The 18,876-nt window shown below is 44.7% G+C and overlaps 1 protein-coding gene across 2 annotated transcripts in view; it reads left to right on the forward strand.

Moving 5' to 3' along the window:
* GAS6 (growth arrest specific 6) overlaps positions 1-18,876 on the forward strand; it is a 69,456-nt gene that overhangs the window by 23,413 nt on the left and 27,167 nt on the right. For both annotated transcript variants that reach the window (XM_045007274.1, XM_045007265.1), the window contains 4 exons: positions 1,128-1,152; positions 1,945-2,007; positions 14,649-14,771; positions 17,095-17,214. In XM_045007274.1, the coding sequence (XP_044863209.1) occupies positions 1,128-1,152; positions 1,945-2,007; positions 14,649-14,771; positions 17,095-17,214 (331 nt within the window). The remainder of the gene's footprint in view (positions 1-1,127; positions 1,153-1,944; positions 2,008-14,648; positions 14,772-17,094; positions 17,215-18,876) is intronic.

An 18,876-nucleotide genomic window follows, 5' to 3' on the forward strand; every position in this document is an offset into this window, starting at 1 on the left:
ATAATTACAAAACATGTCATCAAACCCATCTCAACCTCACTGTAGATACTGGAATTGTACTGAAATCTTTCAAGTGGCCTCACAAAGACTGACAGTTATATGTAGGATTTCGTGATCATTGGGGGAAGAGTATGCTTAACTCAAACAACAAAATTTAAATCCCTGAAATTGTCAGTACTTTATCCTGAGTCATCCAAATCCTGTTAACCTTAGTTTTAACAATATTTTAAACTAGCAATTTAAAGTAAAAGTACTAAGGGTGATGTAACATTGGAAAGAGATCTTTTCCATAGCTATGAGTTTTGTCCATTTTTTTCAAAGACCTCTGAAGGCAATTTGTGGCCTATATAAAAAAATGCATTGTAAAAATATATTGACCCTTCTCAACCAGTTTTTCTCAGTAACTGGTCCATGGACTGGCGCCGGTCCCTGAGATCTCCCTGATGCAGTTTAGGAAGGCAGCAACCTGGTCCCTGGTATCAAAAGGGTTGATTCTAAACCATGCTGCTGTGGTGCATCCCCATATTTGAATGCTCAGAGTGTTCTTTTCTTTCAACAGATATTGTTAGTTGTATACGTTACTGGGCAGTTTTATAAGGGAAACTCTTCAGAGTAATAGTTTGCTCCTCGTTCTAGAGGCAAAGGCGAAATTTAGGCTTTTACTCTAATGGTTAAGGTGATGTCAGAGTTCTGCTGTTGCAGAGCGACTCCAAAGAGGGGGCAGTGGGTGACTAAATGATTCTGTACTTTTCCCTCTGGTTTTTATCCCCAGATACCTCTTACTTCCTCTACCTCATGCCATGATCAGCATCTTTACTTCTTGGATAGTGGGTAAGTGGCTTCCTGTTCAGTCACTGCCAGTGCCACTTCATAGGTCAGCTGTCAAAAAATTCTTTGAGACAAACCATTTTTTCCCCTTCCCCCTTCAGATCAAAGTAATCAGTTCCATTCTCTTCTGTCTCCATTGGCCCAGGGCAAAAGAAGTTAAGAGTCCTACGTTTGGACCCCGTTGTGCCGCCACCAGGCTAGACCATCAAACTAGCATCAGCAGTTAAAAATAAATAAAATTGATAATAGAAAATAACATTATCCCAATAAATCTTTGCTTTTTTTTCTTTCTCCCACAGGACTATTTTTACCCGAAATACTTGGGTGAGTTACAGTTATTACTTTCACTTTTTGGCAGTGCTGGTATGTGTGCCTAACATTGGAACGTGGGACAGCCAGTCTGTCCAAAAGAATGTAATAGAGATCCTCTATTCCATCCTGAAATAGAACCAATTGCTCCTCATATGATTTTAAAGTGGGTATATTTTATTTATATCTATAGAATGACATACACAAACACTTTACATTTATATATATATATAAAGTGTATGTTTAATGTTGCATTTATTTCTGTAGCTTACATCAAGAGTAAACAGTTTGCAGTCTTCTACAGTGAATACACTTTTTAATAGTTTAGTTTTGAAAGTATTTTTAAATAAGAGTATTAGCTTGCAGACCTATTGCTTTTTACATTCTGTGTATCATTGTCATACCACCACATTGCTTTACATTTGCATTGAACATTTAGTATTTAACATTACATATATCAGCAGTTTTAGGAAACTCTACCTGCTTTTTAGATTTGAGAGAAATCTTTTCTATTTAGTAGGTCAGCCTTTAGTAGCTACTAATATCCTTTTAGCACAATAGTAGCATCTGGTAGAATGATCATATTGTACAGTAGCATTATAAACTGTTCAACTGAACATCAGAGCTAAAATATTTATATGAACTGAGAAGAATTTTTCAGAATGCATCTGAAGGGCTACAGTTTAACATGGATTTTGTATCTACCCTCCAGAACCTTGCTTAATGATACATCAGCAGTCCAGATATCAATTTACACACTGTGACAGCTGGCACTTAATAATAACAATTTCATTTTCTGTTCTTCAGCTTGTATTGAGAAATTTGGGTCACCGTATACAAGAAGTCCAGATTTCCTTACATGCGTTCATAGTAAGCATTTTTCATATTGTATATTACAAATAAACATAACAGTCATTTGGTTTGAGGTGGGGAGGCATCTCATCTCCTATGTATTTCAGTGTCATCTTCATTCTGATAGAACTTTAGCCCCCCTCCGATCCATTTGCTTTCTGGAGGACCTTATGTCATGTGTGGCACCCTTCTAGCTGAAGGACCAGTTGAGACCTTCTTCTTTTCAGAATCCATTAATGCTGCTCCTTCATCTTCCAAAGGGTTCGTATTTAGTGATGCAGGGCATTTTTTCTCCCCCGCTTTCTCAAGGGCTGGGAAGCAAGAGACAAGAACTAGGATTTACAATTAGGTATTTCACTGAGCTTGGCTCCTCACTTTAACTTATTTTTCTAAGGAAAGAAAAAGAAAGTTTGGTTCTTCTCTGTTAAGCCTGAATTTCACCTTAAGTCATTTTAAATCTGTTATTCTTTAAGGTGCTACCGGACTCCTTGTTGGTTTTGTGGATACAGACTAACATGGCTACCCCCTGATACTTAAGAGGGACTTTGGTGACTTTCTGCACAGGGTGAATTTCATCTATCACATAACAAATTTCTGTGTTGTAAGAAAAGCTGCCAAATCACATTTATTCAGGTTATAAGTAAAAAGATGGGTTTGTCAACCTGCAAACTCAACTTGGAATCATGTTGAAAGTCAAGCTGGGTTCTTTCTGGCCTGTGAATTTATTAATGATAAAGATTCTGCAGTTGGAATTTAGTTAACCATTATGTTAACTATCCAGTTTCCTCTCCCATAGCTATGTTGGCGCCATAGTGCTAAGAATATCAAGTAGCAAAAATATTTTTTTTCACTCATGTAAGCAGATACAATTCTAAATATACCCAGGAGGCAAATCAACTGAGTAAACAGGCATTATTTATAGTTAATCACTTAATTTTTCCTATGTATTTCAGTGTCTTATCATGGTCCAGTTTGATTGGTAGGATTTCATGACCAATGTTAAGGAGTTATTCACAAAAGTGGGATACAATTACCACTTCACTAAGTTTTCACAGTTTAAAATCCATTAGCACTGCAACAGCTTCCCTAAACTGTTGACAGAGTTGGCTGTATCTGAACTCCAAGACTAATAAGCAAAAATTTAAGTCCTGAATTTACAAAATGCAGCAACATAACTTACATAATGTAAAAGAATAATCTGAATAATTCATAAATGTTTTAGAAATATTGGGCCAAAGGGTGCTTACCTGTGTAAGGATGAATAAAAGCTGAGGAAGGGGCTAAGAATTTGGCCAATTGTAGATAAAGAGGTTTAGCACTATAATCATATATATTCTTTCCAGTTTAAAATCCAGAAATGTTTAAAACAGACGGCATACAAATGTAATTAACTAATGGCTGCATTGTGGCTAGCCATTGCCTGGGTGCACAGGGGTAGGGGAAAGAGAGTGTGGAAGGAGCCCCTCCATCTTATATCTACTCTCAGAATTTGCTATCATTTCAGTCCTTATGCTCACCTGACCACAAGGACTCCATGCGTCTGACCCTTCTCAGTGACCTCATTTCTGTGTCAAAACAAGAGGGTAGAGGGTCTTTTCAACATAGCAGACAGGTGTATAACAGGATCCAGTGGCTGGAGGTTGTTGCTAGACAAATTCAGACTGGAAATAAGGTGCACACTTTTAACAGTGAGGGTAATTTAACCATTGGACCAGCTTACTAAGGGGTGTGAAGATTCTCTGTCATGTAAAATCTTTATAACAGTCTTTCTAAAAGATACTGTAATTCAAACAAATTATAAGATTGATGCTGGAATTACTGGCTAAATTCTATGACTTGTATTATGCAGGAGGTCAGACTAGATGATGTAATGGTTCTTTCTGGCATTAAAATCTATGATTATCTTCTTCTTTTTTTTTAAATGAGGCATGTAGATGATGTCGTTTTTGTACCTTGACAAATTCCAGTGCAGTTTTAATCCAAGAAGTTCATAAATCTCAGAAGATAAATTTAGAAGTCACAAGTGGCAATTACTATTTTCAGACTTTCAAGCTAAGGTCTCGTTTTGATGTCAACTTTGAAAAAGAACTAGAAGTTTATAAATTAGGGTGTGATACCTGGATACGAGGAAAGAGAATACTTACTTGTGCTAGGAGATCTAAATGGATGGAGACATAGGCCCTGAGAGCCTGATTCTGTTTCCTGTTACACTGATGTAAATCGGGAATAATTCCAATGAAGTCGTTGGAATTACACTGTTGTAAAACTAGTGCGAGAGCCTAGTCAGATGCTGTATTACACACAAACCAATGGGAAAAGGAACAAAGCATCCAGCACAATGTTGGTACTATACAAAGAATAAAGTAGTTAATTCTTCCACTCCCAGTGGGTTTCGACTTATTTTATTGTCACACTGTATTTCTCCCATTTTACTCTGCAGAACAGGGTGTGTGTAGGAAAAGATGCAGAGGCCGGGGATCCTCTGAAAATTTGGGCATCAACCCTGTCCATTCATTTTGTCGTCTAGGTTCCTGTGAAGAGCATCACAAAGTGTACACGGCTAGTTAATGCTGCTTTGAACAATGTTAAGCTTACTGTACACAAGTGTTGGTCTGCACAGGGAAAGGAACATGCTCAGAGCTGCTGTTTCTTGGCTTGTTTCCCTGCTCTCTGATCACTCCTTCCCCTCTGCTCCCCTCCCCTTTCCGTATGGCCTGTCAGTTGTGCAGAGACTTTCTAGAGGGGACATTGGCAGGTGGGCATGTGTGGTGGGCAGCCTGTATAGCTGCTTTTTCCTACTGTGCAGCCTTCCTCATGCCCTTTCAATGGGTTTGTTCTGCTCTGCAAAGCTGGGGGGAGGGAAGACATTTAGGCCTTGTTTGTGATTGAGTGTCCTTGATTATCACTGCGAGCCTTTCAAGGAGGGCTAGGTGCAAAGGCTTTGGCTAGTGATTCTCAGGCATTCTCGGCATTTCAAGACAAACTATTACAAATATGTATTCCCATGGCAGCAGGCTAACCACATTCCATTCCCTAACAGTTCTCTAGTGCCTTCCTCCCTCTCTCGCAACAGAAGTATTACTGAGGCCTAAGATAAGTTCTTATCTTCTCTATAGCTTGATCCTGACTAGAAATTCTTGATGTTACTTTAATTGCAGAGCTGCTCGGGTGACTGTAGCCTTATCACATTTTGATAGAAATGGACAGAATTATTGGTGGGGGGGAATGTAAATACTATCAAATGTAGGGAATTTAGCCCTTTGGGGCTATTTTAAGAATTCCTTTCTCCTTCTCCTTCTCCTCCCCCCCCAACCAACGCACCATATACAGAAACCACCACCAGTTACGTGTTCCTTTTGTCCTTCAGAAATGATTGAGTCTTTATAATAAGCAGGATCACAATTTACAGGTATTTTTGTGAGAGTGTCTGAACTTGTACCATACCATCCTTTAATCCAGTTACCATTACTAGGCACTATTAAGCATTCCACAGGAAGGGGAGGGGGGAAATTTTCATGCCATCCATTGCATTAGTTCAAAAATAAATACAAAACTATTGCTACTGGGAAACTGGATTTTTGCTGCAGTAAAAATGGCTAAACTTATTTTTTGAGTCTGTAAAGTTTAAAAACACTGTAGGTATACATGATTTAAGAAGGGTTCTAAGATGATAGGCACACGTCCTTCATGGACAGTGGAAACTTAGGGCTTGTCTACATGTGGAAGCTCTGCTAGAATAATCTAGACAGAATTCAGCGTGCAGTAGCTATTCCGCACGAAGGGCAAGTCTACACTACAAAATTAAGTTGACCTAAATTACACTGATGTACAGCTGCTGCTGTAATTAAATCACTTTTGCACGGCCACACTATGCTACTTGTCGGCAGTGTGCGTCCTCACTAGCAGCGCTTCCATTGATGCAGAGAGCAGTGCACCGTGAGTAGCTATCCCACTGTGGAACTCGTGGTTTGCAGTGCCTCATGAGGTAAACGAGTTGCGCAGGAGTGACAGGGGACATGGTTTCAGTGTTTCAGGATGCAGTTTTCTCCATCTGAAATTTTATCTGCATCCCATAATGTTTCACACGTCTCTTCAAAAGCCCCCCAAACCTGCTTGTCCACCGTCTGTGAGAAGCACGGATCCTGCACAGCTCTGCGCTATTGTGATGAGCATTGCGAGCATGGCATGCCTGATCCTGCAGTATTTGCAGAGCCACCAGAGTAGTCGTGGGGAACATGACAATTCCTTGGAGGCTAGATTGCTGTAGGACATAGAAACAATCCAAGGTTGTTGTTGGCATTCAGGGAGCAGCTGTAGATGATGGAGCACAAGTTCTAAGCCCAAGAAACAATCACTGACAGGTGGGATCATATCATTATGCCAGTATGGGATAATGAACAGTGGCTGCAGAACTTTCAAATGCTCAAGTCCACATTCCTGGATGTGTGTGCGGAGCTCACCAAGCCCTCCAGTGCAGTGACACCAAAATGAGAGCTACGCTGACAGTGGAGAAGCAAGTGATGATTGCTGTGTTGAAGCTTGCAATGCCAGATTGCTACTGGTCAGTCGGGAATCAATTTGGAGTTGGGAAATCCACTGTGACAGTTGCTGTGATGCAAATGTCCAGGGCCTCTAATCGCATCCTGCTACGAAGGACTGTGATTCTGGGCAATGTACAGGACATAGTGGATGGTTTTGCAGCAGTGGGGTTCCTGAACTCTGGTGGGGCAATAGATGGCATGCATATCCCTATTTTGGCTCCAGACCACCCTGCCACATAGAAAAGTAACCATTTCTGCTGATGTACTATGGTATTATGAGCACTTGTGGATCCCTGAGGGTGTTTTACCAACATCAGTGTGGAATGGTCAGGGAAGGTGCATGACACACGAATCTTTAAGAACACAGGCTTGTTCAGAAAGCTGCAAGCAGGGACTTTTTTTCCAGACCAGAGGATTACCATTGAGGATGTTGAAATGCCACTAGTGATTCTAGGAGACGCCGCTTACCCCTTACTCCCATGGCTCATGAAGCCGTACAGCAGCAAAGAGTGCTTCAACTACGGGCTAAGCAGGTACAGAATGACAGTTGAATGTACTGTTGGCTATTTGAAAGGCTGTTGGTGCTGTCTATTCACGCAGTTAGACCCCAGTGAAAAAAATATCCCAATGGTTATAGCTGCCTACTGTGTCCTTCATAATATCTGAAGCAAATGGAGAAAAATTTCTGCCGTGGTGGAGGTAGAACAGCTGTCTCCTGATTTTGAGCAGCCAGATACCAGGGCTATAAGAATTGCTCAACGGGGAGCTGTTCAGCTCAGAGAGGCTTTGAAAGACCATTTTAATCGTGAGCCACAGTAATTTGTGTTGCTTTAGTGTGCTTTGCCTGGCATTAGTTTTATGCACCCTAGTATGAATTTTGTAATTAGTGCCATGTGTGTAAAAAATATAACATTGCAAATACAACTATTGCTATTATCTGGGAATGATTTCAGCCCCATCCAGTATATGTTGTGAACTAATAAAGATGAGTTAATTTCCATAAATAGACATTTATTCCAAACCCAGACAGACAAACATATTTATAACTGAATGAAACTTTATAAGTACAGGGAAAAGAACCTTTGGAGGGGAAAGAACACTCATTTCCATTTCACAAACACACACAGTTCTTCTATATGATATCTCACTCCTGAGGCTGAAAGGGAACAGTTCATGCATGCATCTTGCTGTACACCAGGTCCATATGCTGCTCAGTAATTGCTGAGTGCCATGGGAAATTCTTACCATGGTGGAAGAACTAGGGGGGAGGGATATAGCTCAGTGGTTTGAGCATTGGCGTGCTAAACCCAGGGTTGTGAGTTCAATCCTTGAGGAGGCCACTTAGGGATCTGGGGCAAAAATCTGTCAGGGGATTGGTCCTGCTTTGAGCAGGGGGTTGGACTAGATGACCTCCTGAGGTCCCCTTCCAACCCTGATATTCTGTGATATCAGCCTTGTCTCTCACAGGTCAGGGTATGTGTGGCTGAGATTGCCTGCACTCTTCCCCGGGACTGATAGGGATAGTGCAGCAGCCTTGGATGCCATGTGGAATGTGGTGGGGCTGTGAAGGGAGGTCTTGGAATGCAGTTCTAAATGGGCTGCAGAGGGAGGCTAGCACGGGTCTGTTCAACCTTGAAGGTCAGCAAGAGTCTCCAGCATTTCTGTCTGACACTTGAGAGGTGCTAGCATCTCCTGCTACACGTCTCTCTCCTTTTCCTGTGTCTTTCTCCTCTCTGCTCGATCCCCATCCATGCTGTTTGTGAGGCTGACCCTCCAAGCCCTGTGTTTGGTATCTGAAGCACCAGAGGCTTGCAGGATCTCTTGGAACATGTCATCCTGCCTCCTCTTCCTTCTCCTCCTCATCTGGCTGAGCTGCTCCACTGGTGTAGATGGAGAGACCCTCAAGGACACGTTTCCAGCTGCAAAGATGCACAGAGGTCCTATTGTGAGTGTATTCACAAGATAAATGGAAACTTGCTATACTGAACTCACTCCCCTTGATGCACACAAGTTTAAAACACTGCATTCACATTTCTCCTTGGGATTCATAGAGCATGGTGGCAGTCCCAGCTCTAGTGAATATGGCCTGGGAGGTGGGGTGCAGGCGAATTGGGACAAGAAGGGGGTGATGTAGCTCAAGGGCATGGGTATATGTGGATAGGGCAACTGAACTGAGTACTGGCACCGTTTTCCACAGGCAGTGGTGATTTTAGCTGATATCTCACTCCTGAGGGTAACGGAGGCTGAAAGGGAACAGTTCATGCATGCATCATGCTGCACACCGGGTCCATATGCTGCTCAGTAATTGCTGAGTGCCATGGGAAAGTGTCCTACCATGGTGGAAGAACTAACTGAGTCCTCGCCAGAAACCTTTGGCAGAAGATTGCAGACTACCTCCAGGAAAGTTTCCTCGAGATCTCGATGGAGGTTTCACAGGACATCCCAGTGCACATAAACTGTTCTGCAGGGTCCCCTCTGCCTAAGTGTACAGGGGAGTGAGAAGCAGATAGTAACTCTTCCTCTATTGGTTATTTCACTACCTCTTCTAGCATGATTATAAAAGAGTAAATGAACAAATGTGTCCCTGCAATATCAAAGCAAACTGCAAACTTACCAGAGGTTCCTTCCTCTGTATCAGCCTCACCCGTACTGGACTGTAGGGACTGGCTTTACTGCTCTGGAGTCAAAAACAGGTCTGCCACTGGATCCCCTGGTTACCTGTCCCCCATACTCCTCCTCCTCTTCCTCATCCAACAGCTCCTCCTCACTGTTCGTTCTGGAGTCCTGTGACTGAGTCCTCCAAAGTATCAACAGGACTTGTAGGGGTGGTGGTGGTGTCTCCTCCAAGGATGGCAGCAGCTCTTTGTAAAAGCGGCATGTCTGCAGCTCCGCACCAGAGTAACTGTTAGCCTCCCATGCCTTCTGCTATGTCTGCCACAGCGCGGGGCCCTGAGCCTGCTGCGGGAGGGGCGGCGGCAGCTCATGCTCCCGGGAGCCGCAGAGCCCGAGCGTGGCGAGGGGTGGAGCCGGGGGGTGCATGGGGACTACCGCCCGCATGAATCCGCTGCAGGAGCCCACCCCTGGGGGTGGGGTGGGCACCAGGCTGCACCCCAGGCACCCTGGCTCCCCCCTTAACGTGCTCAGGTTCTGCGGCTCCTGGAAGTGTGAGCTGCCACTGCTCCTCCCGCAGCTCCCACCGCTGCTGCTTCAACACTCCACGTGGAGTTTTGCCTCCATGTGGCGCCAGCGTCTGACCGGCATGGGCCTGGTAAGGGGAGTCCCGGGGGGCAGTCAGGGAGCAGGGGGAGGGTTGGATGGGTCGGGAGTTCAGAGGGTCCTGTCAGGGGGCGGGGAGCGATTAGATAGGCTTGGGAATCCAGGGGGTCTGTCTGGGGGTGGGGGTGTGGATAAGGGTTGGGGCAGTCAGGGGACAGGTAGGGGGTAGGATCCTAGGGGGGCAGTTAGGGTAAGGGGGTCTCAGGAGGGGGCAGTCAGGGGACAAGGAGCAGGGAGGCTTAGGTAGGGGGTGGGGTTTTGGGGGAGCATTTAGGGGCAGGAGTTCCAGGAGTAGGCAGTCAGGGGACAAGGAGCAGGGGGGGCGGTTGGGGGTTCTGACCGGGGCAATCGGGGTGGGAAGTGGGAGGGAGTGGATAGGGGCAAGGCTAGGGCAGGGCTCTCCCCTTTTTTTTGATTGTTGAAATATGGTAACCCTAGGCGAGGTGGGAGCCGGGGGAGCGCATGGGAGCTGGCGTCCGCATACATCCACTGCAGCCTGCAGGAGCCCCTGGGGGGCGGGGGGCACTGGGCTGCAGCCTGGGCAGGAGGGGCAGGGGGGTGCAGCCGTTTCCCTGCTAGTGGCACCGCCACCTTTGCAGGGCTGCTGCCCCACTGTGCCATGCCGGCTTCTCCATGGCTGGAGCTCGCTGCTGCCGCAAGCGGGACACTCTGGCTCTCTGGTGCCTCCGGAAGGCAGCTCCTCCTTGCCGAGCTGCTGCAGTGGCCCAAGCCTGGCAAAGCCAGTGAGTGGACTCGGGGCAGAGGCCACCTGGGTGGGGTGGGGAGGGCTCACGGGGGGGCTGTGCACCCTCCAGGGGAGTTCAGGGGGTGGGGAGGGGGGGAAGCTGGTCTGGGGAGCAGCCCCTGGGCACGGCTGGCTCCTGGGGTCTATAAAAGCTCGTTGGGATTTGCCCCTCAATGAACCGATGGGGGGGAGGCGCAAGGTGGAAGTTTTGCCTAGGGTGCAAAATATCCTTGCACTGGCCCTGCCCCAGGGGGTGCATGCACCCCAGGTTAAGAACCACTGCACTAAACTGATAAGATCTGCGTTTTAATTTAATTTTAAACGAAGCTTCTTAAACATTTTTAAAAACTTGTTTACTTTACATACAAAAATAGTTTATAGACTTACAGAGAGAGACCTTCTAAAAATGTTAAAATGTATTACTGGCACACGAAACCTTAAATCAGAGTGAATAAATGAAGACTCGGCACACCACTTCTGAAAGAGCTAGACCATACAAAAGCAATCTTAGCCCTGGTCTACAAAGGGATTTGCTTTGTCTGCATCATTAAAAGTATTAAAGTTTTTCAAAGTAAACTGTTTCAAAGGCATGCCTTTAAGGTCAAAGAGAGTAAGACGAGAGAAATACAGTTCCCGTTATTCTGACAAAGGAAAACATTCACTTATTAGTTGTGAAATACCTAACCCAAAGTCTTACGTCCTCTGTAGCTGAGCAGTTTGATCAGACTTGTCATCAAAATAGGGAGATGAGGTAACACTATCCATCCCCCCCCTATAATACACGTGTGCACGCGCACAGAGCACATTTTAGAAAATAATTGTCAAGGGATGGCCCAATCATTAGTCTCATCAGAACCAGTGGATAAAGAATCCTTCCTGTTTTTCCCCTTAATTTATACACACACTTGCTGAGCATAGAACACATTTTGTAACTATACTAGAGGTGAGAGAGGAAAGTGAAATCAGTGATATTTGACCTATACATGCTGCCTAAGAACATCCTGGCAGTGAACTTGATTTACAGTGGGTAAAAATAAGTTGTCTCTCCTGATAGGTTTTCAGCAGTCTGACTGTAATGGAAGAAGTATTCAGCAATACACCTCTACCTCGATATAACGCTGTCCTCGGGAGCCAGAAAATCTTACCGCATTATAGGTGAAACCGTGTTATATTGAACTTGCTTTGATCCACCGGAATGCGCAGCCCTGCCCCCCCGGAGCACTGCTTTACCGCATTACATCTGAATTTGTGTTATATCGAGTCATGTTATATTGAGGTAGAGGTGTATTATCAACCTTTACTAGAGACAATATCAAACAGAGATTAGTGCAGCGAATAAAGTCAGGAGAGAATTTTTTTTTATTCCTCCACTGTGCTACTAATTTGCTATATTATTATGGCTGAGTAACTAAGGCTGGGTTTCGCAAAAATGGCCACTAATTTAGTGTGTCCAACTTGAGACATCTAGGGTCTGATGTTAAGATGTGCTTACCTTCACCTGGAATTCAGCAACTCTGAAAATAAAGCCATATATCTTTCAATCTGAGCACCCAAAATCAATGGCCATTTTGAAAATGTTGGCCGTAACCTCGGTGCCTCACTTTTCTGATACGTAAAATAGTCATAATGATACTCGGCTTTGTAAAAGGACTTTGGGATCCTCTGACAAAAGGCACATTAAGTGCAACATAGTATTAGCACTAAGTATTTTTGTCATTTAAACCAGTAGATTTTTGGCTGAGCAAGGCTTTGGTCCTATGCGGAGAGCATTTGTTGTCACAGCATAGGCTCTGATCCTGGTGGGCCTTTGGTGTATTTGGAGCTCTGTTTGCTTCGTTGGGGTTCTACTAAGTCATAAGAGTCCATCCGCCCTGATTGCAGGATGGGGCCAGAGTGAGCATTGTGAAACTACTTAAATTGTTTTCTTTAAGCACTGTTGGCTACAGTCTGTCAAGGCCTCGAACAGATATGGAGTGTGGGGTGTTCTCTAGTCTCCTGGGGGCATAAGACACCCCAAAAGGGAAGCAGGGAATCCTAGCTCTGCATCCCCACTATCGCCAAGTACCAGCTACCTGGTCCTGCATGGGACCACTCAAGAATTGTAAATTGCAGGATTGGGACCATGAATTGTAAGTTCTCTGGGGCAAGGATTCTTTTTTCTTGTGTGTTTGTACAGTGTCCTGTAGTGAGGGCACCCAGTCCTGATTGGAGCCTTCACAATAGTGCTAATGCTTGCAGCGGGCACCATAAAGATTCCAACATTTTTGCTCACTGAAATAATTACCTTTTATTCCATCATTTGTGGTATTGTTTCCACTTAGACTGGGGAATGTCTCAAACCCATCATTGTGCATTTATATACTGCAGGTGGTTAATGTCCAGTTTTTAATGGCACCCATTTTACAAACAGTTGTTATGCATAGCTGAACCTAGCATTGCTTGTCCTGATTTTATTTGAACTTTTTTATAGACTCCTCCTTGTTGCATTAAACTGAAGTAAACCAACAGTATTAGAAATTCCAGCACTTTGGGACTGCAAATCCAAACTGAGATGTGAAACTACTTTAAAAAAAAATCCAGCTCAAAGTGAAGAGGGAGTCAAAGAATCATCATAATATGCAACAGTATTTAATAGTTTTTGCCAAGTCTGATGGGCCTGCAGATTGTACTGTGACTAAAATTCATGTAGAAAACTCTCTCTCTGTTTGTGGGCCTTTCTATTATCTGGATGGGACAGAATGGTCTCTACACCTGTTCCAAATATGCTAATGTGAAGGGGCAGGTTTCGAAAAGGCCCCATGGGATGTTTATGAAGATCCAGTAGCCCAAAGCACCTGCATAAGGGGCACGAAGGGTCAGTAGCCCTTATTTTTAGGACCCTACCAAATTCATGGTCCATTTTGGTCAATGTCACAGCCAGGAGGGTTTAAAATTAGTCAGTTTCACATTTTCAGCTATTCACATCCGAAATTTCATGGTGGTGTAACCCTGAGGGTCCCAACCCAGAAGGCGGTCAGGGTGGGAGGGTCGCAAGGCTATTGTAGGGGGGTGCTGAGCTGAGTTGAGCAGCTGGAGAGGAAGGCTACTGGCCCGGTGCCCATCTCTAATGCCATTACCCCCTCCAGCAGCAGTGCAGAAGTGAGGGTCGCAGGGTATGAGGGGTGGGTTACCATACGTCCGGTTCTCCCAGCAGTCTCCTGCATGAGTTGGGGGCTGACAGCTGGTGCCACAGTGTGTGTGTGTGTGTGTGTGTGTGTGTGAGTTAGAGTTACAGCCTCTCTGCGTGGCAGGCAGGTGACAGCTGGAGCCACCCGAGCTTTCTGCAGCAAGGGAAGATTTTGGAGGTGGGTCTGACCCGCCCTGGGATCAGCCCCTGTAGGGGAACAGGGAGTCTTTTCTCTCCCCATCCCCAGCCAGGACTAGCAGCTGGAGCCCTACACAGGCTGGGAGCCACCCGCTGTGTGCCAGATTTCATGGGGGAGATCAGATTTCATGGTCCGTGATGGATTTTTCATGGCCATGAATTTGGTAGGATCCTTCTTGTTGTGTATTACAACAGTTGCAGAGGGGCTGCTAATCGATTTTATAGGGGCATAGTCCACCTCCACTTAGTTCCTGGTGTGCAGCTTTATAACTTTGGTTTTGTGCCTGGATGGGTGAATTTCACTCTGTGAGAACAGTCAAGTTAACACTGACCCTCTTCCTGAACCCCTTTCCCTCAAAAGCCTGGGAGAGTAGATGGGCTTTTCTGTGTTCCCTAAAAGTCAGCAAATTTGGATTATTTTTGCCAACCTGGGGGTCATCAGTTCCAAAATATAGGGACCCTTGCCCATAATGGAAGAAACGTCCTCCCATTTTTAATAAGGTGCGCTTTAACTTCAGTGCTTTTGCTGATCGCTACTGAGGTAGCATTGCATAAATCCTGACACAGAAGGATAATTCAGTACCCTAGCACTATGTAGCCCCTATCTGTTGCACCAATCGCCTGTATTTCTGATAGTAATTCCAGTATTCCTAAAATGTCTTGATTCTGACAGAGGCAGGAAAACAAACTGAGAGTTCACTGTGGTGTTTTATTCTATTTTTTTTTAAACCAGATTTACCAAATCAGTGTTCTCCTTACCCTTGCCAGAAAGAGGGGACTGAAATATGTGAAGATCTTAAGGGTGACTTCTTTTGTCATTGCAGACGTGGCTGGCGTGGGCGAAAATGTGAACAAGGTAGTTATATTTGGTTTATTTCTTAATGACGTCTGATGACCAGGCTATACGGGATTGTCTGTCATGTACAGTGTTTCTTATACCTCATACATTTACTTGAACTCTTGTTGAGTGCACTTGTAAATAGTCACTGATGCCAAACTCCAGTATTTACCCCTTCCCCATTGTCACATAATTCACAATTACCATAGCACTGAACTTTGGTTTGCGCATCATTCAGGGTTCCCACCACCCCCTAAAAGTCCTGTGTGAAGCACATAACTGTATAAAATGACATTTTAAAAAAAAAAAGAAAACTAATTGTATATAGGCTTGATCCTCGATACCCTTATTTATAGAGGACCTATTCCCAAGACTATTGCAATCCCAGTGAGGATTCACATTGACTTTATTGGGGCTACTCACATAAGAGCTACTTGCTTGAGTAAGGGTTGGTGGTCCTACAAATGGGAGGTTTTCCTGAGAGGGTTTGCCATTTCTTTTATGGCATACAGAGGTTTCCCCTGCTCTTTCTGATTATTGCTTTCTGCTCCTTTCAGGCCTTTCATCAGAGCCATCACTTTTCTGGCTGCAAGGATTAATTAAGATTCATTTGAGATCATATTCTGCTAGCTCACAATCATGCTGGCCCAGGCAGCAGGTGATCTCTCAGGGGAACTGAACCTGAGCTTCCTGTAGAGCTGGGGGAATATTGTGCAGAGTGGTGGAATTATTCACAAATATTTTATTTTTTAAAATGTTGTGAAATTTGTTCATGAATTGATTTGAGCATCTCTAAGCTCAGCAACTGCAATAAAGATTTGTTTTTGTTTTTTACTCAATGTCTCTTCCTTTGTCTTGATCATTTAGAGAGACAAGGTGGATGAGGTAATATCTTTGATTGGACCAACTTCTGTTGGTGAGAGAGACAAGCTTTCGAGCTTATACAGAGCTCTTTCTCAAGTCTGGTTAATGTACTCCGTGTCACAGCTAAGGGGACTGCCTACAACCTCATCCCACATGAACCCACCCCAGCGACCTTCTACATGCTTCTCAAGATACGCAAACAAGGGACCCTGGGCAGACCCATCGTGTCTGGCCACAGCACTCTTACTGAAGGAATATCTGGATTCATAAAAACCATCCTCAAACCACTCCAAAGGGCCAGCTCCCTCCAGGACACAACCAATTTCCTCCAGAAACTCCACAACATTAGCAGCTTCCCTCAGAACATCATCCTTGCCACCATGGATGTCACCTCCCTGTACCCCAATAACCCTCTCAATGACAGCATCGCTGCCTGTCTCAGATATCTACAAGACAATGTACAACACTCAGATATTCAGCCCAAACACATCACCAAACTCATCCATTTCATCCTCACCCATAACAACTTTACATTCAACAGCAAACACTGTTCCCAAACCATGGGAACAGCCATGGGTACAAGGATGGCTCCCCAATATGCCAACCTCTTCATGGGTCACCTTGAAAAAGAATTTCTGAACAAATGTGCCACAAAACCAATGATATTCCTGAGATACATAGATGATATTTTCATCCCCTGGACAGACATTCATGGACTGAATAGTGACACTGGATTTATGGCTTAGTACTACAATCTGTAACCCACTAACAACCCCTCCCCCTCCTTGGCTTTTTTTCCCCCTCCCTTCCTTTTCCCCCCTATGACTGGAGGGGAGTTAACAGGCCACTTCACCTTTAATGGTCCCTTGAAATATGTGTTAACTATTTATGCTGCACAGTCCGTTCCACCTTGTATTTAGCTGTGACACTCTGAGTACATTTCCCAGACCCCAAGAATAGTTCTGTGTAACTCGAAAGCTTGTCTCTCTCGTCAACAGAAATTAGTCCAGTAAAAGATATTATTTCACCCACCTCGTCTCTAATATCCTAGGACCGGCACAGCTACAACAACACTGCATTGATCATACTGGTATTTAAATTTTGAGTATAAAGATCCCTTCCCAGATGTGGCCCAGGATGTTATGTGAACATCAGGTCTGCTCTTGCAAAGACATATGGGAGTTACTTTTACTCATGGCAATAGTGCCATCAACTTCATTGGGACTATTCCCAGGAGTAAAGACACTCATACCTGTTTGCAAGGTTGGGCCCACAATTCAGTGGTGATTGTGGAAGATCCTAAGGGCAATAAACAAATGTGTGTGTATATTTGAGTTGGTATGAATGTTTTGAAGCTGTTTCTAAATAACAATTATTCTTCCGTCTCTTGCCTTTCTTCTCTACTTCCCATCCCTACCCTCACTTACACAATGTTGAATAGCTGGAAAGCCTAACATAACTTTGTATTCATATCTAGATATTAATGAATGCAGTGTGCAGAATGGTGGCTGTAACCAAGTCTGTCTCAACAACCCAGGCAGTTACCGCTGTTCATGCTATAATGGCTATGCTCTCAAAAACGATAAAATATGTGAAGGTAAGATCAATGTATACCTTTAATTTCAGGTTAGCTGATACATTAAAGTCAATGAGTAGCAGTTCTCAATCACTGTGGAGAATATTAGGGTATGTGTTATGTGTATATTATTTTGCATATAAGGTAGGTGGGAGGTAAACTGTGTGGGTGGAAATGAGATAGTGGTTTGAAACCTAAGGACTCTGTGAGGGTCCCCTGGATTGCTAGGAGCCAGCCTTGAATATTTGTTTGACCATAGGCACTGACTTCCCCTCTGTCTGGTGGGTGCTTGACCCCCTCCCCCAGCTCTGCCCTGCCTCTTCCTGCCCCGCCCTCGCCCCACCCCCATTCCACTCCTTCCCCAAAGTCCCCATCCCAGCCCACCTTTTCCCACCCCCATTCCACCCCCTTTCCCAAAGTCCCTGCCTCTTCTCCACCTCCTCCCCTGAGTGTGCCACGTCCCCACTCCTCCCCCTCTCTCCCAGAAAGTCCTAAGCTGCCAAACAGCTGTTAGGTGGCGGGTGGTGGTGGTGGTCAGAAAGCGCTGGGAGGGAAGGGGAGGAGTGGGGACATGGTGCACTTGGGGGGGGGGGAGGAGGACGGGGGACCTTGGCTGCTGGTGGGTGTGGAGCACCCTGCTAATTTTTCCCCGTGGGTGCCTATGTGTTCGACAGTCAGCAGTGGGTGGGGGACCATTGGAGGAATGAGTGGAGATTTGCTGGCTGTAGGCAGTTTGGTCCGAACTGGCTAAGAATGTCAAGAATGGTTTCTTCAGAGACTGGCCCATCAGGGATGATAGAGGCCTGGGCTGCTGAAAGGATGGTGGTAAGACCAGACTAGGAGAACATCAGGCTTTGTGGCTTATGAAGAGAGATCCTGAACTGGGGGGACGGGAGGGGGTGAAATGGTCCTTTCCAGGGCTGGAAAAGGACAGTGATCCAGCTGATCAGTACCGGAGTTCATTCACAGATTTGAATTGTAAATAATAAAATACAGGTCGCTTAATTCAGTCATGAGTGGAGCTGTGGCGAATGGGGATTTATGCAGTGGCCTTCAGAGAACACCTACCATAGCTATTGAGACCACTCTCCTGCTCCTGGGGACAGGGCCCTTGTAAGAAGGGAGCAGAGGGAGAGGCGTCCCAAGGTAAAATTGCCAAGTGAGAAGCTTGGTGGTAGCAGCAGTATATGAGACGAAGTCCTAAGAAACCTGGAGTTGTGACCATTACATATTATACTGTAGGTTTACACCAAATGTTGTGTTTTAATTGTTAGGCCAAAAGAAACTCTTAATAGTTAGGTTTTTGTTTTATTTTTTTCCCCAAGTAACTGCTGCCTATTAGGATTTTATTCAGTAGTGCAAGTTTGGAATACATGTCTAGGCATGCCAGTAGTCACACCAAACTTTTCTGCAACATCATAACATAGCAGTGATTCACGGAGGATTTGTGGGTTGAGTTGTACTAAATTGGTCCAACTGATCAGCCCTCACATCCTGACAACACTGAGAGGAAGAAGGGTTGGCAAGAAGAGTTGTTATGATTTTTTCCAGTCTCATTGCATTGCAATATGTGAGCCTGTTGTTTTTCTTTTCTTTTTTTTTTTTGTGGTGTTTGTTAAATTTAATATTATTTTTTCTTAATCTGGGTATGTACAGCAGCTAATAAATTCAGAAGGTGAAAGT

Source organism: Mauremys mutica, chromosome 1 (assembly GCF_020497125.1).
Source record: "Mauremys mutica isolate MM-2020 ecotype Southern chromosome 1, ASM2049712v1, whole genome shotgun sequence".
Classification (NCBI taxonomy): Eukaryota; Metazoa; Chordata; order Testudines; family Geoemydidae; genus Mauremys; species Mauremys mutica.